At 39.4% G+C, this 21,646-nt stretch overlaps 3 protein-coding genes across 3 annotated transcripts; 1 reads left to right on the top strand and 2 right to left on the bottom strand.

Moving 5' to 3' along the window:
- Nucleotides 1-436: 436 nt before the first annotated feature.
- On the bottom strand, nt 437-4,477 carry LOC125563134 (uncharacterized protein K02A2.6-like). The gene has a single exon (XM_048728001.1). The coding sequence runs from the start codon at nt 4,475-4,477 to the stop codon at nt 437-439; it is 4,041 nt and encodes a 1,346-aa protein (XP_048583958.1).
- Nucleotides 4,478-6,134: 1,657 nt separating this feature from the next.
- Nucleotides 6,135-12,744, bottom strand: LOC116601396 (protein GOLM2). The gene is made up of 6 exons (XM_032362142.2): nt 12,335-12,744; nt 11,720-11,795; nt 9,819-9,909; nt 9,508-9,587; nt 7,375-7,982; nt 6,135-7,006 (listed from the first exon to the last, which is right to left on the bottom strand). The coding sequence occupies exons 1-6, from the start codon at nt 12,710-12,712 to the stop codon at nt 6,995-6,997; spliced, it is 1,245 nt and encodes a 414-aa protein (XP_032218033.1). The 5' UTR covers nt 12,713-12,744; the 3' UTR covers nt 6,135-6,994.
- A 1,559-nt stretch (nt 12,745-14,303) lies between these two features.
- Nucleotides 14,304-15,154, top strand: LOC5517685 (ubiquitin). The gene has a single exon (XM_001637574.3). The coding sequence runs from the start codon at nt 14,412-14,414 to the stop codon at nt 14,853-14,855; it is 444 nt and encodes a 147-aa protein (XP_001637624.1). The 5' UTR covers nt 14,304-14,411; the 3' UTR covers nt 14,856-15,154.
- The last annotated feature ends 6,492 nt before the right edge of the window (nt 15,155-21,646 follow it).

Consider the following 21,646-nt stretch of genomic DNA (forward strand, 5'->3'; position numbering starts at 1 on the left):
ACTTATAAGATCCTAGGTGTGCACCTGTCCAGTAATGTCCTGGAGCCATCACATTGACTATGTTGTTAAAAGAGCTCGTAGACGCCTTTATGCCTTACGCGTCTTAAAGAAAGCTGGTGCCCCTAATGTTTCAAGATGTGGGTTTACAGTAGATAATCTCACGAGAAGATCAGAGAAAGACAACAACACGAGTGTTTAGCTCTGTAGCCAAGATGGAGGGCTGCATCCGGGACTTTATTGTTCTTAACACAGGGAACCCAGATATTGTAACATCCTTTCTCTTTTGAGGAAGTGAAACAGATACTTATAACATAACTAACAATTGTCCTTGCGTATAGCAACGTGCTGAAAAACATTATACTCAGTCCTAGACAAAGTGTAAACAATAAGAATAAAAGATACAATCAACTATCTAACATCAGATTAGTCTCTTGTTTTAACTCGTGACATAATCCCTAAGGTAGCTTGGTTGCGTAGTTGTCCGTGAGGATCTCCGTATGGGTATTATAGGTGGTGTCTGTTCCTCAGCAACCGCATTAGGTGTTTCCACTTGCGCTGGTGTTTCTGGTGATTGGGTGGTAGTACTAGATTCCATTTCAGCAGGTGGTAGTACTACTTCTGGTTTCCTTGACGACAATTCAGGTTGAGTTTCCGAAGTTTTCCTTAGATCGATTCGGTTTCTTCTATACTTCCCAGAAGGCGTTTCGATGTCATACGACCTTTCATCGAGTCTCCTAACAACCACACCCTTTTCCCATTTTTTGTTGCCTTTTCTAAAAGGTTTCAGTCTGATAGTATCCCCCTCTTGCAAAATTCCAAGATCCTTAGCATTCTTGTTATAGTTCTTACACTGTCGTTGTTGTTCCAACTTTAGGCGACAGCGGTCCTCCTTCAGAAAATCCATTCCCCTAGGTTGGAGTTGTACATCAGTCATGGGTAATATAGATTTAGTTCGACGATTGAGAAGGCGTTGGGCTGGGCTGCTTCCTGCTCCTTGAGTTGGTGTGTTTCGTATCTCAAGGAGTGCTAGCTGGGGGTCTGTTTTGTCTTGAGCACATTTTGAGAGCATAGCCTTTGCTGCTTTTACCCCAGACTCAACTTTTCCATTTGCATTTGGATGCCCAGGTGAAGATAGATTATGCTCAAAATCCCATTCATAAGCAAAGTCCTCAAACTCTTTGGCATCAAACTGAGGTCCTCCATCACTGACTAGTTGTACAGGAACACCATATCTTGAGAAGTGTTGTTTCAGTTTCCTAATCACTGCAGGGGAGTCAGTTTTCTTAAGAAGGTCAACTTCCCAGTATCCACTAAAATAGTCAATTGTTAGTAGGTAGTCTTTGTTGTTCCATGAGAATAAATCAACACCAACAATTTCCCATGGTGCTTTAGCTTCTATAGTTATGAGTGTTTCTTTCTGTTGAGCTTTAGCAAATGTTTGACAGGCATCACAAACACTTGCTAGCTGTTTGATTTCTGCAGACATACCAGGCCAAAATATGCATTCACGTGCACGTCTTAACATACTCTCACCTCCAAGATGTGATATGTGGAGATGGTCTTTGATCTCCCTACGCATGCTTTCAGGAACGATGACTCGTTCTCCCTTGAAGATCAATCCATCATGTAAGGTCAGTTCATCTCTATATGAAAAGTATGGTGTAACCTGAGTAGGCAGTTCCTGTCTCGAGTCTGGCCATCCTTTAAGAATGACTGATTTCAGAGTTTGCAGAGTATCATCCGTTTCAGTGGCTTTCTTTAGCTGTCTAAGCCTTTCTTCTCTAATTCTTAGGTGACCAACAGCATTAATCTTAGCAAAACTATCCTTGTGTTCAGTATCATCAGGCAGGTATGCACGAGATAAAGTATCAGCTATGTACATCTCCTTGCCCTTCTTATATACAACTTCAATGTCATACTGTATAAGTCTAAGCATCATACCTTGAAGACGCTTTGGGGACTTGTGCAGTGGCTTGCGTACAATCATTTCCAGTGGTTTATGATCACTGTGCACAATGGTTTTCCGTCCAAACGTATATTGGTGGAAACGTTCCAGCGAGAACACGATTGCCAGGCACTCTTTCTCAATTTGCGCGTACCCGCATTCCGTAGTAGTAAGGGCACGACTGGCATAACACAGCGGCTTTCCTTCTTGTAGTAAAACAGTGCCTAAACCAGTGCTCGAGGCATCACATTGAATCACAAGTTCTTTGTCAGGATCATAATAAGCAAGTACAGGAGCTGTAGTCACTAGTCTCTTTATTTCTTTCATCGCATGATCCTGTTCCTCACTCCATTCCCATTCCACATCTTGTCTAGTGAGTCGACGAATAGGATCCATTACCGTGGAGAGTTGTGGAAGGAACTTTGCGAGATAAGTTACCATTCCCTGGACACGTCGAGCTCCCTCAACATCAGTGGGGTTTTCCATTTTAAGAATGGCTTCGACTTTCTTCATATCAGGTTTTAGACCCTCACTTGTCACGACGTGACCAAGGAACTCAACTTCAGTGGTCTTGAACACACTCTTCTGGTGATTCAGCTTAATGTTATTTCTAGCACAAACATCAAGTAGATTTCTCAATTTCTCATCATGGTCACCCTCAGAATGTCCATAAACTAGAATGTCATCAGCCACACAGACCACTCCACGAAGACCTGATAGACTCTCCATGAGCTTACGCTGGAATATCTCAGAACTGACTTTGAGACCAAATGGGAGACGACACCAACGAAATCTGCCATTCACAGTGATGAATGTGGTCATGTAACTACTCTCTTCATCAAGTTCACAGTGCCAGTAACCATGAGCAAGATCAAACTTACTGAACAGCTTAGCATTGGCGAGCTCAGGCAGGATATCATCAATTGTCGGGAGAGGGTATATTTCCCTCTGAAGAGCTTCATTCAAGACTCTTGGGTCAAGACAGATCCTGAGCTGGTCATTCTTCTTCTTCTGTATAGAGATCTGTGAGCACCATTGAGTTGGCTCAGTTACAGGCTTCAGGACTCCAAGCTTGACAAGGTTGTGTAACTCTTTTTCAAGTGCAGGTTTAACACTGATAGGTACTCGTCGTGGTGGACTTTGAGTAGGCACGGCATTGCCATCAACCTTGAGATTTACTTTTCCTGAGAAACATCCTACAGCAGTGTCGTCAAATACAGCTTTGTATTCAGTCACTAATTCTGTGAATCCATCAGCGACTACATGGACCTGCTTGAAGTTATCATAGTTGACCGTGATGAGCTTCATCTGTTCCGCTGCTTTTCTGCTAAGCAAGGGTGTTAAATCCTCTTTCACAACTTCAAACATGACATTATACTTCTTCTTCGTAATCAGATTTATGGTGATAATCCGACACTTTCCAACTGGTTTAAGAGTAGTTTTGTTGTACATGCTCAGTGTATTTTTCGATTCTTGTAGTTGAGTGTTTTGCGGCACATATTTCTGATTTATAACATTGACTGTGGCACCGCAATCAACCTGGAATTTGACTCTCCGTCCATCTTTTAGACACATCTCAGCATATAAGGGACCACTAGAGACAGAGTTAATTGACTCAGATATGACTGGGCATACCATTTCAGCAGAGGAATCGGAGTCAGATCCGTCACCAACAGTATGGACTTGTTTCTTGCCACCCAAACTTGGACAGCAACTCGAGAAATGGTTGGGAGCCTTGCAATTATTGCATCTCTTCCCCCAAGCTTTGCAGAATTCCTTCTTTAGAGTGTGAGAATAGCCACAAAATTTGCATTTAGCAGCTTGACGAGGATTCGTGCCTCCAGGTTTACCATTACCGACTGGCTTGTTCCTTTGACCATGTGAAGCTCCTTTTGTTTTTTGCTTGTTTATATTCAATCGGTGTACCTCCTCTTCCTTTCCAGAAATAATCTTCAGTTGATCAGACGTTTTCTCATAACTGTGACAAATGTCAAGTGCTTTCTGTAGAGTGAGTTTTCCTTCTTGCAGCAGACGCTTTCTGGTATGATCATCTTTCACACCAAGTACCACTCTATCCCTCAGTAAGGAAGTTTTCAAGCACTCACAGAAATTGCAAGTCTCGGCCAATGTCTTCAGGCTTGCAACATAGCTGTCAATACTCTCATCAGGTTTCTGGACTCGAGTGTTGAACTTGTACCTCTCGAAGGTCTCGTTGGTTTCACCAAGTATGTGAGCATCAAGTTTGGTTAGTATATCTTTAGCAGTGTCAGTTTCTACAGGGTCACAGCCATTGTAGATTTGTAAAGCTTCTATTCCCATGGTAGAGATCAAGAGAGATTTCTTGAATTGAGGCGAGTGTGAATCGGCGTTAGAGACGATACAATAATGCTGCCACAGCTGTTTCCATATTTTCCAACTTTCAACTCCATTCTTTGCCAATTTCACGGGCTCAGGCGGTTTGAAGGCATAACCCGGCTGAAAAGATGTTGCTGCAGGTGGAGGAGTTTCTTCAGATTCGCCAGTAGCAGGCATGGCACAGTACAGAGCAGTGTACGTTCAATCCACGTGGTCTGAGGTCGAGAGTCGAGCGACTTTTGAACGCGAATTTAGCAAGGAAATTCGTCAAAACACAGCCCACAACTTGAAGTTCCAGTTGAGTTCAAGATAAATTAGCTAACCACGCTGCCACCATGTTTCAAGATGTGGGTTTACAGTAGATAATCTCACGAGAAGATCAGAGAAAGACAACAACACGAGTGTTTAGCTCTGTAGCCAAGATGGAGGGCTGCATCCGGGACTTTATTGTTCTTAACACAGGGAACCCAGATATTGTAACACCTAAGTCTGATATTGTTCTAGTTTATTGTAGTATTGTGAGGCCTATCCTCGAATATGCATCTCCTGTCTGGGCTAACCTGCCAGATTATCTGTGCCTACTTGTAGAAAGTGTACAAGAATCTGCACTACCTATTATCTGCCCCGTAAGGAAGCCCATGAGGGCCACTCAAGGTTTTCGTTAACAACATCTCACCTTTCGGTAACGACTTTGAACTATTTACGTCACGACAACTCACTTTGAGTGTCACGACAAAGCACTACTCCACATCTCCCTCACCACCACCCTTACCTATACACCGTACCGATTTTCCCCCACCAACACAGCCATTAGCCATCTCCATACCACACCATATTATTATTATTTTTTTCTTTTTCACCTACCCACCACACACTACCACAACCTATTCTATAGTCCCACTTTATCTTTTCACCACCCTCCACCACCTACTAGTCGAACCTATCCACCTTTTCACCGTAATTATATTACTACCATCTCCACTCTACATTACCTTACTAGCCATCCTTCACCATCACCCTCCAACATCACCATACCATATTATCACATCCACCTCACTACCACACCACTTTAGGCCCCTACGTCTTGGTACGAATACCCGATCCAAACCAAAAAGTTTTGAGACACAAAGTGCGATATGGTGAACTAAACCTGCAATGTTTTAAGCGATAATCAAATAGTGCTTTGTCGTGACACTCAAAGTGAGTTGTCGTGACGCAAATAGTTCAAAGTCGTGACCGAAAGGTGAGATGTTGTTAACGAAAACCTTGAGTGGCCCTCATGGGCTTCCGTAGTCCCGAGCTCTTATACGATATCGCCCTTGAGGACTGTAGCTTACAACAGCTGGATAAGCGCCGCAATATCATCTCAAGCATACATTCGTCGGGTTTTCCTGAGCACCTGCTACTCCAGTACTCAAGGGTTGACCACGACTATGGGCTACGCTCGGGTTCAACTAGGTGTGAACGTCCGATTCCTAGGACTGAACGTCTTGCCTAATTATAAATTTCTGTTTGCTGACCACCCAAGTAATTTAGTCCTAGACTATGATAATGGGCAATAAATTAATTATTATTATTATTTATGTGAAAAACCCAAGAGATACAATGCAGGGGAAAGCAGAGAATGTATTAACATTAAAAAGGCTTTTGACGAGGTTCAATACAGGTGATTTGACAGCGATGGGGGAGGTATGAGTGGTAGAGAAGAGAAAGAGCTTGGGGAATGTTGTGGATCAAGAAGACATGGATCACAAAGAATAGACAAAGAAGACTCAAACATTCAAAGACATCAGTGAGGGCATCAGACAATAGACTTCCAACATCATGCAAGGTCTTTAATTTACATGACATTTAATGATTGATTTCTAGAAAGACAAGAACATTATACAAAAAAATTGCATATATGTCTATTTCACAGTGACCAGAACTGGGCCACTATAAATTGTGAAACATCCTGTGCAAGAGACTATAAATTTAAATATTTTTAACAAACCCAAGCTCTAGAAAAACATAAATAATATGCAGGGTTTAAAATAGCAGTGTCGGCTGGCGGCGATAGCCAGCTGTTTTCTGGTCTTTGCCCGCTCTTTTTTTCTGTATTCCCTTTTCATATTTTAAGTATGCAGGCTTTTTTCCCCACCAAAATCCACAAAGCAAAATCTAGAGATTTTGTCTGCTTGTTTTTTTGAAACAGCAAGCTTGACATTAGAAAATATATACAAAACCAGGGAAGTTGTTAAAGTTAGTTGACGTTCATGTTATAAGAACAATACCTTATTTCTCTGAGCAGAACATAATGTTCTAAACAGGGATGTTTTGTAACTAAGATTTTCAAGCATGTTTTGTTCTTGTGACAATTGCCTTTTTTCTTACTAGTTCTGATTTCTAAAACACTTAGCTAATATCAGGTATCTACAGTACATTTTACTATTCAATTAGCTGCTCAAGACTTGTACAACTCTCTTATGTAGAACAATAAAATGATTTCACAGCCTTAAATATCTCTCTGTCATTGACAATCCAACCAGACAGCAGATCCTGAGGCTCTTTACTACTTTAGTTCAACAGCAGCTCTAGGACAAGGTTGAAAAAACATAGCAGATACTGTTTCTATCTAGACTATCCAAGCATCAGTTGCTGTTATGCTCTTGTCCACCTGTGATTTTTGACTTGCTGACAATGCTGCTATGTAACTCAGTTACCACGCTGAAACCAAACACAGGAATATATAAATGTTATTTTTTCTCTATGCACACAGTATGCAGTGTAGCATACATAATAATTATTGTTTTGTTTTAGTGGGAATATAGAGCAAGGTACACATAATGGTTTGATCATTCAGAAGTGCTTATTCTGTGTGATCAATTGGCTATACCGTACTACTATACAGAGATTAATAGAACCATAACAGATATAAAGATACGCCAATGTTTCAGAGTAAGAAGGACTGAAATTAAAGTAAAAAAAACATTGATATTTTGCGACTTTTTTCTGGTTGTATCATTTCTTGCTTCTAAAAACAAATCATGGGACCCCACATGAAACAGATAGCATGGCAGTATTCCACAGCATACCTTTGGTTGCTGGCGCAGTCCACGCTCCCTGTTCTGTTTCTGCAACACCTTTTCATTCATTATCCCTTGTCGTGATAAGCTCTGGAATCTTAGAGGCTTTATCTTTAGGGGTTGTGGCTTAACTCCTTCAATATTTTCCTGGGATTTAACCTCATTGATCTTACTATCTCTACCATCTGCATCCTCGCCATCTTCTTTAACCTCTAGTCCTTTGTTATGTGTATCATCCAGGTCTTCAATGGTCTTCTTTTTCTCTTCATTGTGATCCATGTCTTCTTGTTCCACAGTGTTCTCCAAGTCACCTATTGTCTTCTTCTTTCCTGTGATCTTCTGCTCAACTTCACTCTCTTGTTTCTTGGCATTATCAGGTTTATTTACTAGTTGGGCTGACTTTGCATCTCCATTCTGAACATCACTATCTGCCTCTGTCGTAGGCGATGTTGGTTTAGCCTGGGTGACTGGACTTGCTGTCTGTGATTTGTTTGTTGGTGTTATTGCAATTGTCTGGTTGGCTTTAACAACATCATTGCTGGCATTATTAGCTAATTGGCCTTGTAGATTATTCTGGGTCTGTTGGGGGACCTTATTTCTTGCATTTTCTTGGGATTCTGTAAGTCAATAGCAAAACATATTACTGTCAATTTATAAATATTTAAAAAAGTTTAGAAAAGTTTGGTTCCAGGTTATCACATTTGGCATGGTAGGAGAACACAGCCATAACAAAATCATTAATAATGATAAGCACCAAGTGGTTTTATTTGCCTAGAAACAGCATTAGCCAAAATTATTGTATGTCAAGCTTTGTAAATGGCAGCATACTATTGCATTCAGTAACACATTGTTAGGGTTAGGCCAAAAAGTATCACATTCATTAACACATAACTAGGATTCAACCATTTTTAAGTATCACTAACACATCGTTATGGTTAAGCCAAAAAGAATCACATTTATTTACACATAATTAGGGTTAAGTATCACTAACACATCGTTATGGTTAAGCCAAAAAGTATCACATTCAAACACATAATTAGGCACATGGTTAGGGCAAGGGAGCACGGCAGAATGTCTTCTTTTTGAACACGTGATTGATATTATTACAAAAATAAACCACTCTATGCAACCCATCATGTGTGTTTGTTTTGTAAGGGGAGATATCATTTGCGCTGTTGGGGGTGTTGGGCTCGCATTATTAAGTGGATTTTGTTTGTCAACAGGGTCTTTGTTCGTTTCATCGGTTATAGACCGCCCAAGGATATCAGATACGCAATAGTGTTGGCATGAAGTGCATTGCGAGCTTCGGAGAGGCGTAACTCTCTACCCTCTGAAAGGATTCGGGTGTAATACAAACAAAGACCCTGTTGAAAAAATAATCCACTTCATAATCCGAGACCCACACCCCCAACAGGCGCAACTGATATCTCCACTTACAAAACACACATGACGGGTTGCATAACAATGTGGTTTATTTTTGTTGTAAACGAAACACCTTCTGCCGTGCTCCCTTGGTTAGGGTAAGGCCTTATAACATCACAATACAAAACACATGGTTAGGGTGTTATGCTTTACAGTAAGAACAAGCCTTACATACAATATATGAAGTGTGTACAAATGTCCTGTATTTCACATACATATCAGATCAGTAATACAACTACTGTAGATCTTTAATTAATTTCTTATTAACTTTAATTTCTTTGAACTGAATTTTTTTTCAAAATTTATATTATAAGGAATTACGAGCCATTATTATGTGATTTCTCTCAATCAATAAACGTTGGCTTGAAATCCTGCTTATTTAAAGAAAATATCACCACAGCAGCACTCACACATATAACCAAAACCTGGAATCTCATTACAATGCAAGACCAGAATCTCATTACAATGCAAGACCAGAATCTCATTACAATGCAAGACCAGAATCTCATTACAATGCAAGACCAGAATCGAGTGGCCGCCATCTTGTTTTGTTCTGGCCACGCGAAAGCTGGAAAGAGCGCAAAGCGCGAGGGGGAGGGGGAGGGGAAGAGAAGGAAAGTCCTCACGTTTTGTCACTCGCGCCAAGCTAGCGCGGCCAAAAACAAGATGGTAACCAGTACTCAATGCATAGCGAAAAAAACACCGGGTAAACGTTCTTACCAGGTTGTATTGTTTTCTTAACGCTCCTATCTTGTGCCGATACTGGTCTCTGTGATGATAGTTTTTTATAGCACTCATCTCTGAGAATAAACATAACACATTAAGTACAATAATGTAGGTATTTTTTTACTGCTGCTTAAAGAAAGAGTTAAATGTAAAAGTGGGCCAATCATGACTAGTTGCAATATTCATTTTTCTTTAATACAGTCATACTGTACTGTCTGAAATCAAAATTGATCACAAAATGAGTCTCTGAAATTTCAATAAAGTCTTTCATCCAAAATGTTTGTATAGATGGAAAATGTACATACCTTTCTTTGATTGTTTCATTCATTTTTTTCAGCAATTCTTGATAATTGTTTTTAAGTGACTTGTATCCTTCCATGAGTTTCTTAGCTTTTCCTAAATAAAAGAAGAAACGAATGCAAGCATAAGGACCACACTACACAGAGTAAAATAACATGGCTGTATCTAGAGAATTTTGTAGTGTTGGCAAGCCTCAGTCACTCCATTTGCTAACAAGGGCAGATATCGTTTTTGTACATAATGTTAATTGTAAAAAAACAGTCACCCTTGGTATCCATATAACTTAAGAAATTGGAATACTTTCTAAACTAGAGTGCTTTTTTCAAACACAAAAGCTTGGTTGCAGTATTATAAGACTTTCAGATTCTCAGTATCTATTGCCATTTTTTCACTATTGTTATTTATTTATTTATTTATTTAAAGGCTTCCGTTACCACATGACGAGGGGGTTACTAATGGACATGAGGTCCCGGCAGGGCAAACCTCGGTGCGGGCTAGCGCTTGCCACTTCGCAAAATGCGAATTTCTTCCCCATGTTGGAAATTCTATTGCTAACTACAATCACCATTGTGGCGAATGCATATTTCGTTAGATTTTGTGGTTTGGGTGCAAAATCATTTTTAATGTCAAAAACGCATTTTTCCTGAAATTTCATTAAACAAGGAAAAAGGGAAGGGAAGAAAAGGGAAACAAAATGGAAAGGCTATTGAATTTTGTGATATTAAAGTTCATAGGAATAGGATTTCTTGGGGCTTAAATGCCGTAAAATTAAAGAGACCAAAGATATTTTGATTAAATTGTTCGCTAAAGCTTCTCGGTTGTGGCTAATTTTCCTTATCAGTGTGGCTAATTTTTTAGGCTTAACATTAGTTACAGTGGCTTGTGCCTTCAAGATCCTAACGCACGCAGAACAAACCCTGTCACACTACACATGGTACCCACACCATGCACTGAATAACACCTATTTTGAAAGAAACAGCAAACAGTGAATAGATACTGTAATGGAAGTTATGTTACTAATAGAAACTGTGGATCTCATATTTCTTTGCCAAATACAGATTATCAACTGATTTGGAGGCTTCTCTGTTATAGCCAGATTCGTTGTCGTGCGCCTTGGTGAATCCAGCGCCCTTGTCTAATTTTGGAAAAGCATGCAGTCAATCAACCACCTAAACCAATCAATGGCTATTGGACAGTGCTGAAAAACGCAAAACTAGTTCCAGTACCGGGCGGTTAAACCATCATTTTTGTTTTGAAATGGCGGCGTTTTACCAGCGAACTGTCACATTTTGGCGAATGCAGAAAACTGCACAAAGCAATGGGAATTGATTGGTCATGGTGGCATGGTTGACTACGCGCTATTCTCAGATGAGAAATGGATTTGAATTCTCTGTTGTTGCGCAACAATGAATTTGGCTATGAAAAAGCTTATCTACATATTTTAATTTAATAACAGATAACACATAAAAATATAAATAAAAAACTGACTTTCGAGCTTAGCGAAGATAAATCATTAGATATTTGGGTAGGGTTTTTTTTTAAATAATCCAGTTTTTATCCCCTCCCCACTTTCAAATATCTGATTGTTTATCTCTTATTTAACAAATAGATCTCAATTTTGCATGCATCTGTCCTCTGATAGATGCACAGAACTAACGGAACTCAACTGGGTCTTGTTGCTTACTTATTTGTTCATGACATGCTGTTCATGACACACGAAATAATAAGATCTATTTGTTTATTCAACAGTTATAAATGTTTTCTTACTTTACAAATCTAGGTTTGGGACTAGTGTGCGCATGCTGATGGCAAAGATGCATGTGTTTTCTAATCCCACATGGACTCTTGACCAATCAGAGCGTGCGACTTACGTTGTTAAACATTTTGTATAAAACAGTTTATTCACCTTGCATAATGTCAAGCTTTGATGACGTATGGTTAATACTTTGACGAAGCAGGGAAACTTCAGTCTTGTATTTTCCCTGTAAATCCAAATATTTATTACTGAAAAGTTTAGCAAGGCTTTAATTTGAAGCCTTAGGCACAGGTTATAAATTCATCATAGCTTTCACATATATATAAATGATATTTTTTTTGTTTATAAAGGTCTTCGATCACTTCTCAAACCAACCAAGTGTATAATTTTTGCTAAAAATTCAAACTGCCCTGATACACTCTATCAATTCTAAAGAAAATGCAAATCGTATGCTTGCCGGCAGGTTGATGAATTTGTGTCAAAACCGAGTAAAAACTCATAAATAAAGAAATAAATATTTTCATAGATAGATTTCATTGCTATGGTAGCAAAGTAGAAGAGAATACTGCAAAAGTAGTCAAGAACAGCTTAGAGGAGGAAAATGCATCATCTAGCAGAGGATAAGAACAGCTATAATATATGTTCATGCAAAAATCGAGATAATCTCTATGATATGTTTTCCTCAGGGCAAAAAGCAACTGTCCTGACAAATTTTTATGTTATAAGTTATATATTGATTGAAAGCAGTTTTACTGTCTGACTCACCCCTTCTTTCTGCAACCCCGTGAGTTTCGCGTTTTGTTGTCGAACTTCAATTTCCATACTCTTAACCTTTTTCTCAAGGACACTTTTCTTCCCTTCAACCTCTTTAGCAGCCGATTCAAACTTTTCCTTTTCGCTTGAAAGATCTGTAATTTGGCTTAACAATGTCGCCGATTTCTTCTCTATGCTGATTTTCTTGCCAGCCAAACTTCGAATTTTTTGTTGCAGCATAACATGATCTCTCAAGAGTTTGCTGTTTCTAGAAGAAACACTCCAGTAGCTATATAACAATACAACTATGACCACGACTAGTATTATCTGGAGAAAGGACGGAGCCCCGGTTCTGACACCGGCTCGTGTTTTCGTTGTGGTAGACGCCATCTTGGATTGACTGTGGGACTGGATGACGTCCCAGGATGCAGCTCGCACCGAGACCTGCCGCGTCACAACAACAGCCAGGCGGGAAAAAGCACATGGCGCGCGTTTACTACCTGGTGGGTAACAGAGGCTCCGAGCTTCGCGGCGACAACGATTCGAGCAAAGCGAAGCTCGAAGCCTCTGGTACCTCTGGTTTCCAGGGTAAACGCATAACTGGGCAAACACGCTAAACTGTCATAGTCAAGTTGATGCCATCTTACTTTATTTTAATAAAGCCTTCGATAAGGTATCTCACCCTAAACCTTCCCACAAATTACATTACTATGGTATAACGGGAAAAACCCTGGGGTTGGCCGCAATTCCCCTGTGAACGCGCCTGGTTTGTAGCAGTTGACGGCTCCCACACCAGTCAGGTCCCAGTCACATCGGATGTACCCGAGGGAACAGTGCTCGGTCCTATGTTATTCCTCGCTTACATCAATGATCTAGTTGAACAATTCAGCTCGGACATACGTCTTTACGCGGATGACACAGAAATACAGAAACATTTGCACTCAAGCTGATCATGCCTTCCCCAAGACCTCTCAACTTGGAAGCCTGGGCAAATGCATGGCAGATGCAATTTAATCCATATCTAATGCCGACTACTTTCCATCTCAGACAAAAGGAGCAGCAGCTACCAACCTATACCTTGGACACCCAGCCATTTCATGAATCTGACGAGCACGACTACCTTGGTGTCCGATGTACCAGTGACCTTCGCTTGAGCAGGCACTGCTCCCAAATCTCCACAAAAGAGAATAAGATCCTCGGCCTTTTGCGTAGGACGCTAAAACATGCTCACATCGCGTGAGAGAACGCGCCTACACCAGCATGGTTAGGCCTATTCTTGAATATGCTGTCCCGGCATGGAGCCCTCACACAGACAAAGATGTCCAGAAGTTGATAGAGCAAGTCTAAGAGTGCGCCGCGCACTTCGTTACCAGCACCTGGTACCACCACCCTGAAGCAAGCACCTACGAACTTGTGCCATCTCTTAATTGGGACACCCTAGAAGTGCATGTTCTCGCCGTGTATCCTGTCCAATCCAAGAAACCCTTACCAATATAGGCAGATGCAATCCAGTATTCTAGCGCATACTTATTCTTTTTTTCCCTAGATCTGATACGTTATCCATCCTGCTACCCTCTGAGGAAAAGTGGGCGCTCTATCTTTAGCTTCCTTAAGTCAAGCGCCTTGCCAGCACTTAGATCCTTTCAGATCCCTGGCCACCTGCGACTTCTTTACACTCGTCTTCACACTCGTCGCACATATAAGCGTTAAGCTACAGTAGGTAAAAATTTATTTAAGTATTTATCACAATAGTGAAAACCCTGAAAAATGTAATAAAGAATTGCGAGAGATTACTTCGGGACGGGCCGAGCATTTGATAACTAAGGTATAATATTTCTGATATTTTTTTCCTACGCGATTTTTTTTTTCTTCGCGCCGAAAGGACAAATATTGAAACGACAGCAATGCATTCTGGGAAGAATGAGTTGGCCCCTTTTCAAGTGTAACGTCATCAAGTGGCTGTCAGCCTAATATTATGATAAGACGATTATTATATAAACGCCTGGCTACTCACAAGTTCTTCCTTCTGAGAATCACAATATAAAGAGTAGACGGAATCCTGCGCGCTGTTTTTTTTATTTTTTTCATCATGCAAATCTTTGTGAAAACACTCACTGGTAAAACTATCACCCTAGAAGTCGAGCCTAGTGACACGATCGAGAATGTAAAAGCGAAAATTCAAGACAAGGAAGGCATTCCCCCAGACCAACAGCGTTTAATTTTCGCCGGAAAACAGCTTGAAGATGGCCGAACCCTAAGCGACTACAACATCCAGAAAGAGTCGACCCTTCACCTGGTTCTACGTCTCCGAGGAGGAATGCAAATCTCTGTTAAAGCGCACTGGAAAACATTCACACTTGACGTTGAAGCAAGTGACACGGTTGAGAGTGTGAAAGAAAAGATTCAAAATAGAGAGGGTATTCCGCCAAAAGTACAACGTCTTCTCTACGAAGAGGAAGAACTTGTGGACAACAGAAGCCTTGCTGACTACAACATCAAACAGGGCTCAATTCTCCATTTATTTTTAATCTGAATTAAACGTAACTAAACTATCGTTAAGCTCTACAAGTATGTAAGGGAAAACATAAATCTAATTTTAATCTTCAGCTGACATGGAACAATCCCGTCAGCTGATCCTACACTGGATCATGGACGGAAACATGCTTAGCACTGTGAGTGGAAAGAAAAATAGACTTACCGTTGTGATTAAAACAGAATTATAAATTTGATTAATTTAAACTTGAATTAGATCTATAGACAGCGGCTTTCACGGGCGGACAACCGGATAAGTATTGTGAATGTCATTTTAAAATAAATTACGAATAGCAGCAATGATGCGTTTTTTCTTTCGAATTGCGTTACGATAATTTTAATCTTCAGCTGACATGGAACAATCCCGTCAGTTGATCCTAAACTGGATCATGGACGGAAACATGCTTAGCACTGTAAGTGGAAAGAAAAATAGATTTACCTTTGTGATCAAAACAGAATTATAAATTTGATTAATTTAAATTTGAATTAGATCTATAGACAGCGGCTTTCACGGGCGGACAACCCGATAAGTATTGTGAATGTCATTTTAAAATAAATTACGAATAGCAGCAATGATGCGTTTTTTTTTCGACATGCGTTGATATTGTTTTCATTTGTGTTTTTTTTTCAGTATTACGAATTACTCATGTGCAATGACTTTTTTTGCACTAACCAAAAGACAATCTTTAACAACTACAACCTTTAACTTTCACCCCTAAATTACCCCTCCCCTAGGAAAAAGAGAGAACTCCTTTTTTTAAAAGAACCAGCCTTATAGCAGCAAAGTATTATTGCTTTGTTAGTCTGATTCGTTCTCTAAAACGCAGACTTTAATTATTTTATAATAACAACCTGCCTTAGATATCATTAGTATTAATCATTTGTATAATTATCTTCCTAAAAGTCATTGGGCATTATATTTTTATATGCAATTAAATTTAAGAAACTTAATAAGAACATCTTAGCCTTAAAATACTCCAAACATAAGAACGTTCTAATAAAATAAACATTCTCGTGACCTGCCGTTTGAGCTCTGACGAGGAGCAACGGATTATTTTAGCAAACTGCTTGCTCGTCGTTTTCCTTGGAATTCCGCCATCTTCCCATACTTCCATTCCCCTCCCCCTCCCCCTACCTTAATAATGCTCTTAACAACTCGACCGTTAGAGATCTCCCCAAAGGAATAAATTGTCTGCTTAGAGGGAAAACACAACCCCCGCACCTCAACCCATCCCTCTTTCCTAAGGCTCCCGAATGGTCTTTGGCGAGCACCCCCGTTTTTTATGCGAGACCAAGCATTTTTAGTTTTTTTGATTGAGAGCATTCGAGCACAACAAAAAAATACAATGCGAACACGGCGGAAAAATTTGCGCGAGCATGCGAACGTTAGCCGAAAACTGCGAGCACATCGAAATTTCGGGGACCATTAGGGGGCCTTTCTCTTCTTCACTCCTCTCCTTGTTTACAGCCCTAGCTACGAGCTTGTTTCATTGTAATTGACCTTCAGTTATTTTTTTCTTTATTAACTACAACAAAATGCACTTTTACCAGAAGTTTCATATTTTTAATCAAGTTCAACCGCTTTCTTAATTAAATATCGTACTGTCACACGGGAAAATATGCGCAGGGTGTCGGGGCTACGCTACTACTTGCTACGCGGGAAATTAATACTAGGTGATGTGTTTCGCTATTTTTATATACCGCCAACTTATGCCGGGGGTTAATGATGCGTTTTGTTTAGTTATGAGTCAACGGGAATTGGCCACTCCCCAATTGTAGGCGGGTCCATATTGTTTTCAAGATATTCGTGAATCGTAAATCGAGCACCTATGCCCGTTCCGTATTCATCAACCACCGGTAGAAAGCTGGTTTTGACTTCGGGAGCAGGTAACTCTAGGTATCGTCTAGGTCTAGCGAAATTCTGGTATAGCCAGAATTGGTATTAAGGAAGTAAGTGCAAAAATGATTGGAATGTTGTCAATCATTGTGGTCACGCATGAAGATTGTCATGCGCACTAGCTTGGCAAGCATGAAGTGCGTTATTTCCGAAGTCAACAATAATCGTATAATCATTATGTAGGTCACGGCAAGTTCAAGCGTAACCCACTGGCATGCCTGTGTTGGATTGTCGTTCTTCGAACAATTGGCCGAGAACCTTTATCCAAACGAAACGAAACGTTTTTCGGGGTGTCAGTGAAGGTCTCTTGTTTGGGCTTGCCGTCATTAGAGAGCATACCAAAGGGATGTGGTACGATATAACCCCATCTTCATCTTAAAATTACTTGTGTAGAGTAGCGTTTGTAACAGCGACCAAGTAAACCCGGTACCGTCCCCACATCTCGTCTCTGACGTTTGTTACAGTACTCTTGTTTTATGTAATTTTAAAGCTTTAATAAACTCAACAATCAACGCGAAATCAATTATTTATTTATTTCTATTAACCAGGGGCGTACGCAGGATTTTAACAAGTTGCAGTCAAAGCATTCAAAAGCTGAATGAGGGCGTGGCCTCTCATCCCGCATCCCCGTGAAGATTTCTTAGCTCCCGCTTTTGGTTTTGAAATTGGCGTCAATGCGTCAGACTTTTGAGAATATTACACGATCCTCTGTCATCCTCGATCTGAAATAGGACTTCATTCGTCGCATGGCACTGAACGACATAAAAATATGTTTGGAAATCATCTGTAGAATACCATGATTAAGAATATTTATCCTTATCATGTATATAAAACTACGTACATAAAAATGAATGAGTAAACTTTTGATATTTTACCCTCGTTATGAAAATAAGGTCGCCAAATCTTTTTTGCAGTCCAGTAACTGCAGGCCTATAGGCTACGTACGCCCCTGTTAACATCAGATATTACTAATATGATCATTCACTCGGTTGATTGCCATATAGGTTTAATAATATTCTCAAACGAAGGTAAGTCTCACATCTAGGTTTCCACATCACGACGGAAACAGACTTGAAGATTTTGTGTGGATTTCTGTTCTTCGCCACACCACTCAAAGGTAACAGGACATGACGTTACTCGGGCCTTTGATAACACGATAGAACTCGTAGGGATTTTTTACCTCTTTCGGCCCCCCATCCGTAACTTTTGAACCATTGGAGCTATTATGACCAAATATTCAAAGAATCATTATTTGACAAAGTGGAACAAAATTATATATTGTGTTGTCATAACAACACAATATGACGTTATTATGACGTCATTTAAGGACATATGGTTATAAATAGCCCACCTTTCAAAACCTTTGCATAGAACATCCAAAATCCAAATAAGTTATCATAATCAGTTTGTATTCAAAAAGCGACCGATATTCTTCAAAAAACTTTATTATGACGTCATTTAAGGACATATGGTTATAAATAGCCTACCTTTCAAAACCTTTGCATAGAACATCCAAAATCCAATAAGTTATCATAATCAGTTTGTATTCAAAAAGCGACCGATATTCTTCAAAAAATGTCTTTGTGACGTCAAGTGAGCACAAACGAGCAATATTTTTGTTTTTGTGAGATGTGTATGACAACAATATATGACACTTGTGACGTCATTGATTGGCATGGTACCTTTAATATAGCATAAGTTTGCAACTGGACTCTTAATTAAAGTAATAGTTTAAATATCTTTCCCAAAAATTTTTTTTCCTACTTTTTATTTAAAATAGAGGGATATAAAAGGATTTTGCCAAATTTAGATGTTAGTTTAAAAAAAGAAAACAGCGAATTCTAGCTAATTATGTGGCATCAGCATCCGCCATCTTGGATCCGCCATCTTGGATTTAATGAAATTTATTTATTTTATTCAATAAAAACTGGGTGGCAAAATCTGATGCTTTTTGACAATATTTAATCTTCGTTTCAAGTTGTATTTATGATTTCAGGTGGATATGAATGTTTTTTAGTTATTTCTACAAGCATTATTTCGAGAAGGTCAAAAGTTGACAAAAAAAAAAAAAACACCACCCCTCCCTCCTAAAATGGAAATGTAAATTTTTATTGTGTTTTTTCAAAACTTGGTATAATTTTTTTATATGAAATGGATTTACGTTGAGCACGTCGTATTAATAGTTGATCTTAACGACTTAAAGCGTTTTGCCTAATTTTTATTAAACCTATGTCTCAAAACTTGGCTACTATGGTTACCAGGGTACACATATCAAAATTTTGTCAACACCAAACTGAACCCAGATAAGTTCTAGGAAAATTCATCAATTTTAATGCTCTAGCCCTACTAGTTCAAAAATTATTACAGATCAAAGGTGCTGGGGCCTCAAAAGCACCCCCCCCCCCCCCCCGGTCCCGGTGTTAATGAGCCTGTCGGTTCAAAATACTCATTGACAAGGCCTGGGCTACCTGTGGCGTATCATGCTACGACAGCACATGTATGACTCAATATGTCTCACATGACATACGTCACTATACACGTTCTTAATTCTCATTGGTCGATAGCCACCTATATAACGCTTTCGGTCGGTTTGTGCAACCAAATCATTGCGTTGCGAGGCGGCCGTTTGCTAAAAATTTAGCGAAACGTTGTTCACAGTGGCGAAAAAGGTTGTCGTAAATTTGCTATTAATACTGGTAATACGAGCTCACCAAAATTAAGTCCTTTGATTGAATCTTCCCCCCCCCTCCAAAAAAAATAAAAAATCCGTAAAGTCTAATGCACAATAATAAAAAATGCACCAAGATTGACCGACAAAATGATTCAATCCCTTAAGTTTCTGAGGGATTGGGAAAATAAATTAAAACAAGTAAAACAAAATAGAGAAAGGTCTTTTTTCCGTTTTTTTTAACTTTTTTTTAACCCCATAATTAAAATTGTTTAAAAAATTTCAACACTTTGTCTAACGCTTTTTGGGAGGACCGCTATCGACTTCTAGGGGTGGAAAAACACTGGCAAAACTACACTTTAAATGGTGAGGAGGAATCCATACCAAGAGCCCGGGAGAGATCGGAGACGTTTATTTAAGCAAGAATGTTTGGGGCTAAAAGGAAGTAAGGACAATCTAGCCGCTATGGCTAACTTCACATTTCAAAGATCAAGGATCAGTATCAGGTCTGGGGGAAGGGTTTATGGGATTTCAGCCCCCAATCTTGGTAATCGGTTTATGTACATGAAATCTCATCCCGCCAAAACTATCTCTAATTGTTATTATCTTTTGTTTCTATAAAATGTGCACAGAATTATAAACTCCTTCTTTTGAGATGCTTACCCAAAAAACACCCTTATCCTTGCATATTTAATCGATGCAACTGCCTCTGAAATACGACTTTGAAGGATTAAAAGAAAGCTAAATCGCACCCTGACCCACAATCGTTCTCCTGCCTACAGCCCTTAGATGTGGCTGTTTAATTGAAATAACGATTAATTATAATCCCCGGACCTCCTGCAAACCCTTTACAACTTCTTTCAAACTTTTATAAAAGGTTGTGGATTGATGACAAAAAAAAAAATAATAAAAAATCCGGGTATGAAGAAGCAGATGATGAAAAAGCAAACAAAGGTTTTGACTTTTAAGATTTTAATCTTAAAAAAAAATTAAAATCGACAAAAACAAAACAATTATTTGTTTTTCATATTCTTTCCGATAAGAGGAACATCATTCTCTTGATGGGCAAAGAGCAAAGGATAGTCATCACTTCTCAAAACTCTTTGAAATTCAATCAATCTATCCTCATACCTTTTCTCTTCTCGGCACATTTTTATCTGCTGTAGCTCAAAGAAAATATTTGGAATTTTTTTGAACCTCTAAACTTTACGTTTAAATAATTCCCCTTTCCTTATCCCAACATATCCCATGCCAAGACCTCCCTGTTTACGCCCATAAACGCAAAGGTCTTATTTTGTCTGATCAATTACTCTATGAGTAGCTAGAATCCTTCCTCTCAACGAATTTTTACTTTAACGGAAAAATCACGAAAAATATTTCAAAATATAGAAAGCAGTGTGTCTATTCGAAGTTTCTTTGAGGATGTGACTGCTAATTTAGAGCGGATGGCCTGTTAAATATTTCGGATTCGAATAGATTCTTTTGTCTTTTAACGGTTGAGGTTTCCGTCGGACCTCCGGAAGTAAACTGGTGACCATGCGGCTTTAACTGGCTCATTACATGATCTATACCTAGTAAAAAACAATTTAGACTGGGGAAAAAGAGAAGACAAAACTCAATAATAGTTGACTTTAAAAAAAAAAAAACACAAGATAGAGGTTATTATAGACTGCAAGAAAACCCAGGAAAGTTGGTGGTTTATTGCAAAAATTTGAAAAGCTTATTAGATCAATACTGTACACAATCAAAATTAACATCTAGACAGGGCGGGGCTGCTCCATGCACTGACTCAATTGTAAATTATTCATAGGTATTTTAGTGAAATAAATAGGACTTGCAAGAACAATTGAAAAGGTGTCAATCATGTAATAAGTCAATTTTCTTTTTAATAGTGGGTGACCCAAATTTTTGTCTATACCAAGATTTAGTAACGACTAAAGATGTATGTATGTTAGCTGATTATTCTCACAGGGACCCAAGCGCGAGATTGCCCCATGACAGGTTTTCCAATAGGGTTTTGGATTCCGGATCCTAGGGTGTGAATTCCGGATTCCATGTGGGTTTTTTTTCCCGTGGATGCCGGATTCCATTTTTGTTTCCAGGATTCTTGTATTCCGGATTCCACCTCAAGTCTTGGATTCCGAATCCTACTGTGTGGATTCCGGATTCCAGTAGCATGGATTCCGGATTTCAAGTCTTATTTTTTTCATGAATTCCGGATTCCGGA

Source organism: Nematostella vectensis, chromosome 5 (assembly GCF_932526225.1).
Source record: "Nematostella vectensis chromosome 5, jaNemVect1.1, whole genome shotgun sequence".
Lineage (NCBI taxonomy): Eukaryota > Metazoa > Cnidaria > Anthozoa > Actiniaria > Edwardsiidae > Nematostella > Nematostella vectensis.

Coding starts and splice junctions, on each gene's coding strand:
- LOC125563134 (XM_048728001.1), bottom strand. CDS start 4,477: ATGCCTGCTACTGGCGAATCTGAAGAAACTCCTCCACCTGCAGCAACA.
- LOC116601396 (XM_032362142.2), bottom strand. CDS start 12,712: ATGGCGTCTACCACAACGAAAACACGAGCCGGTGTCAGAACCGGGGCT. Junction 9,910..11,719: donor AAAGCTTGACATTATGCAAG/GTGAATAAACTG, acceptor TCTTTTATTTAG/GAAAAGCTAAGAAACTCATG. Junction 7,983..9,507: donor TAAGAAAACAATACAACCTG/GTAAGAACGTTT, acceptor ATTGACTTACAG/AATCCCAAGAAAATGCAAGA.
- LOC5517685 (XM_001637574.3), top strand. CDS start 14,412: ATGCAAATCTTTGTGAAAACACTCACTGGTAAAACTATCACCCTAGAA.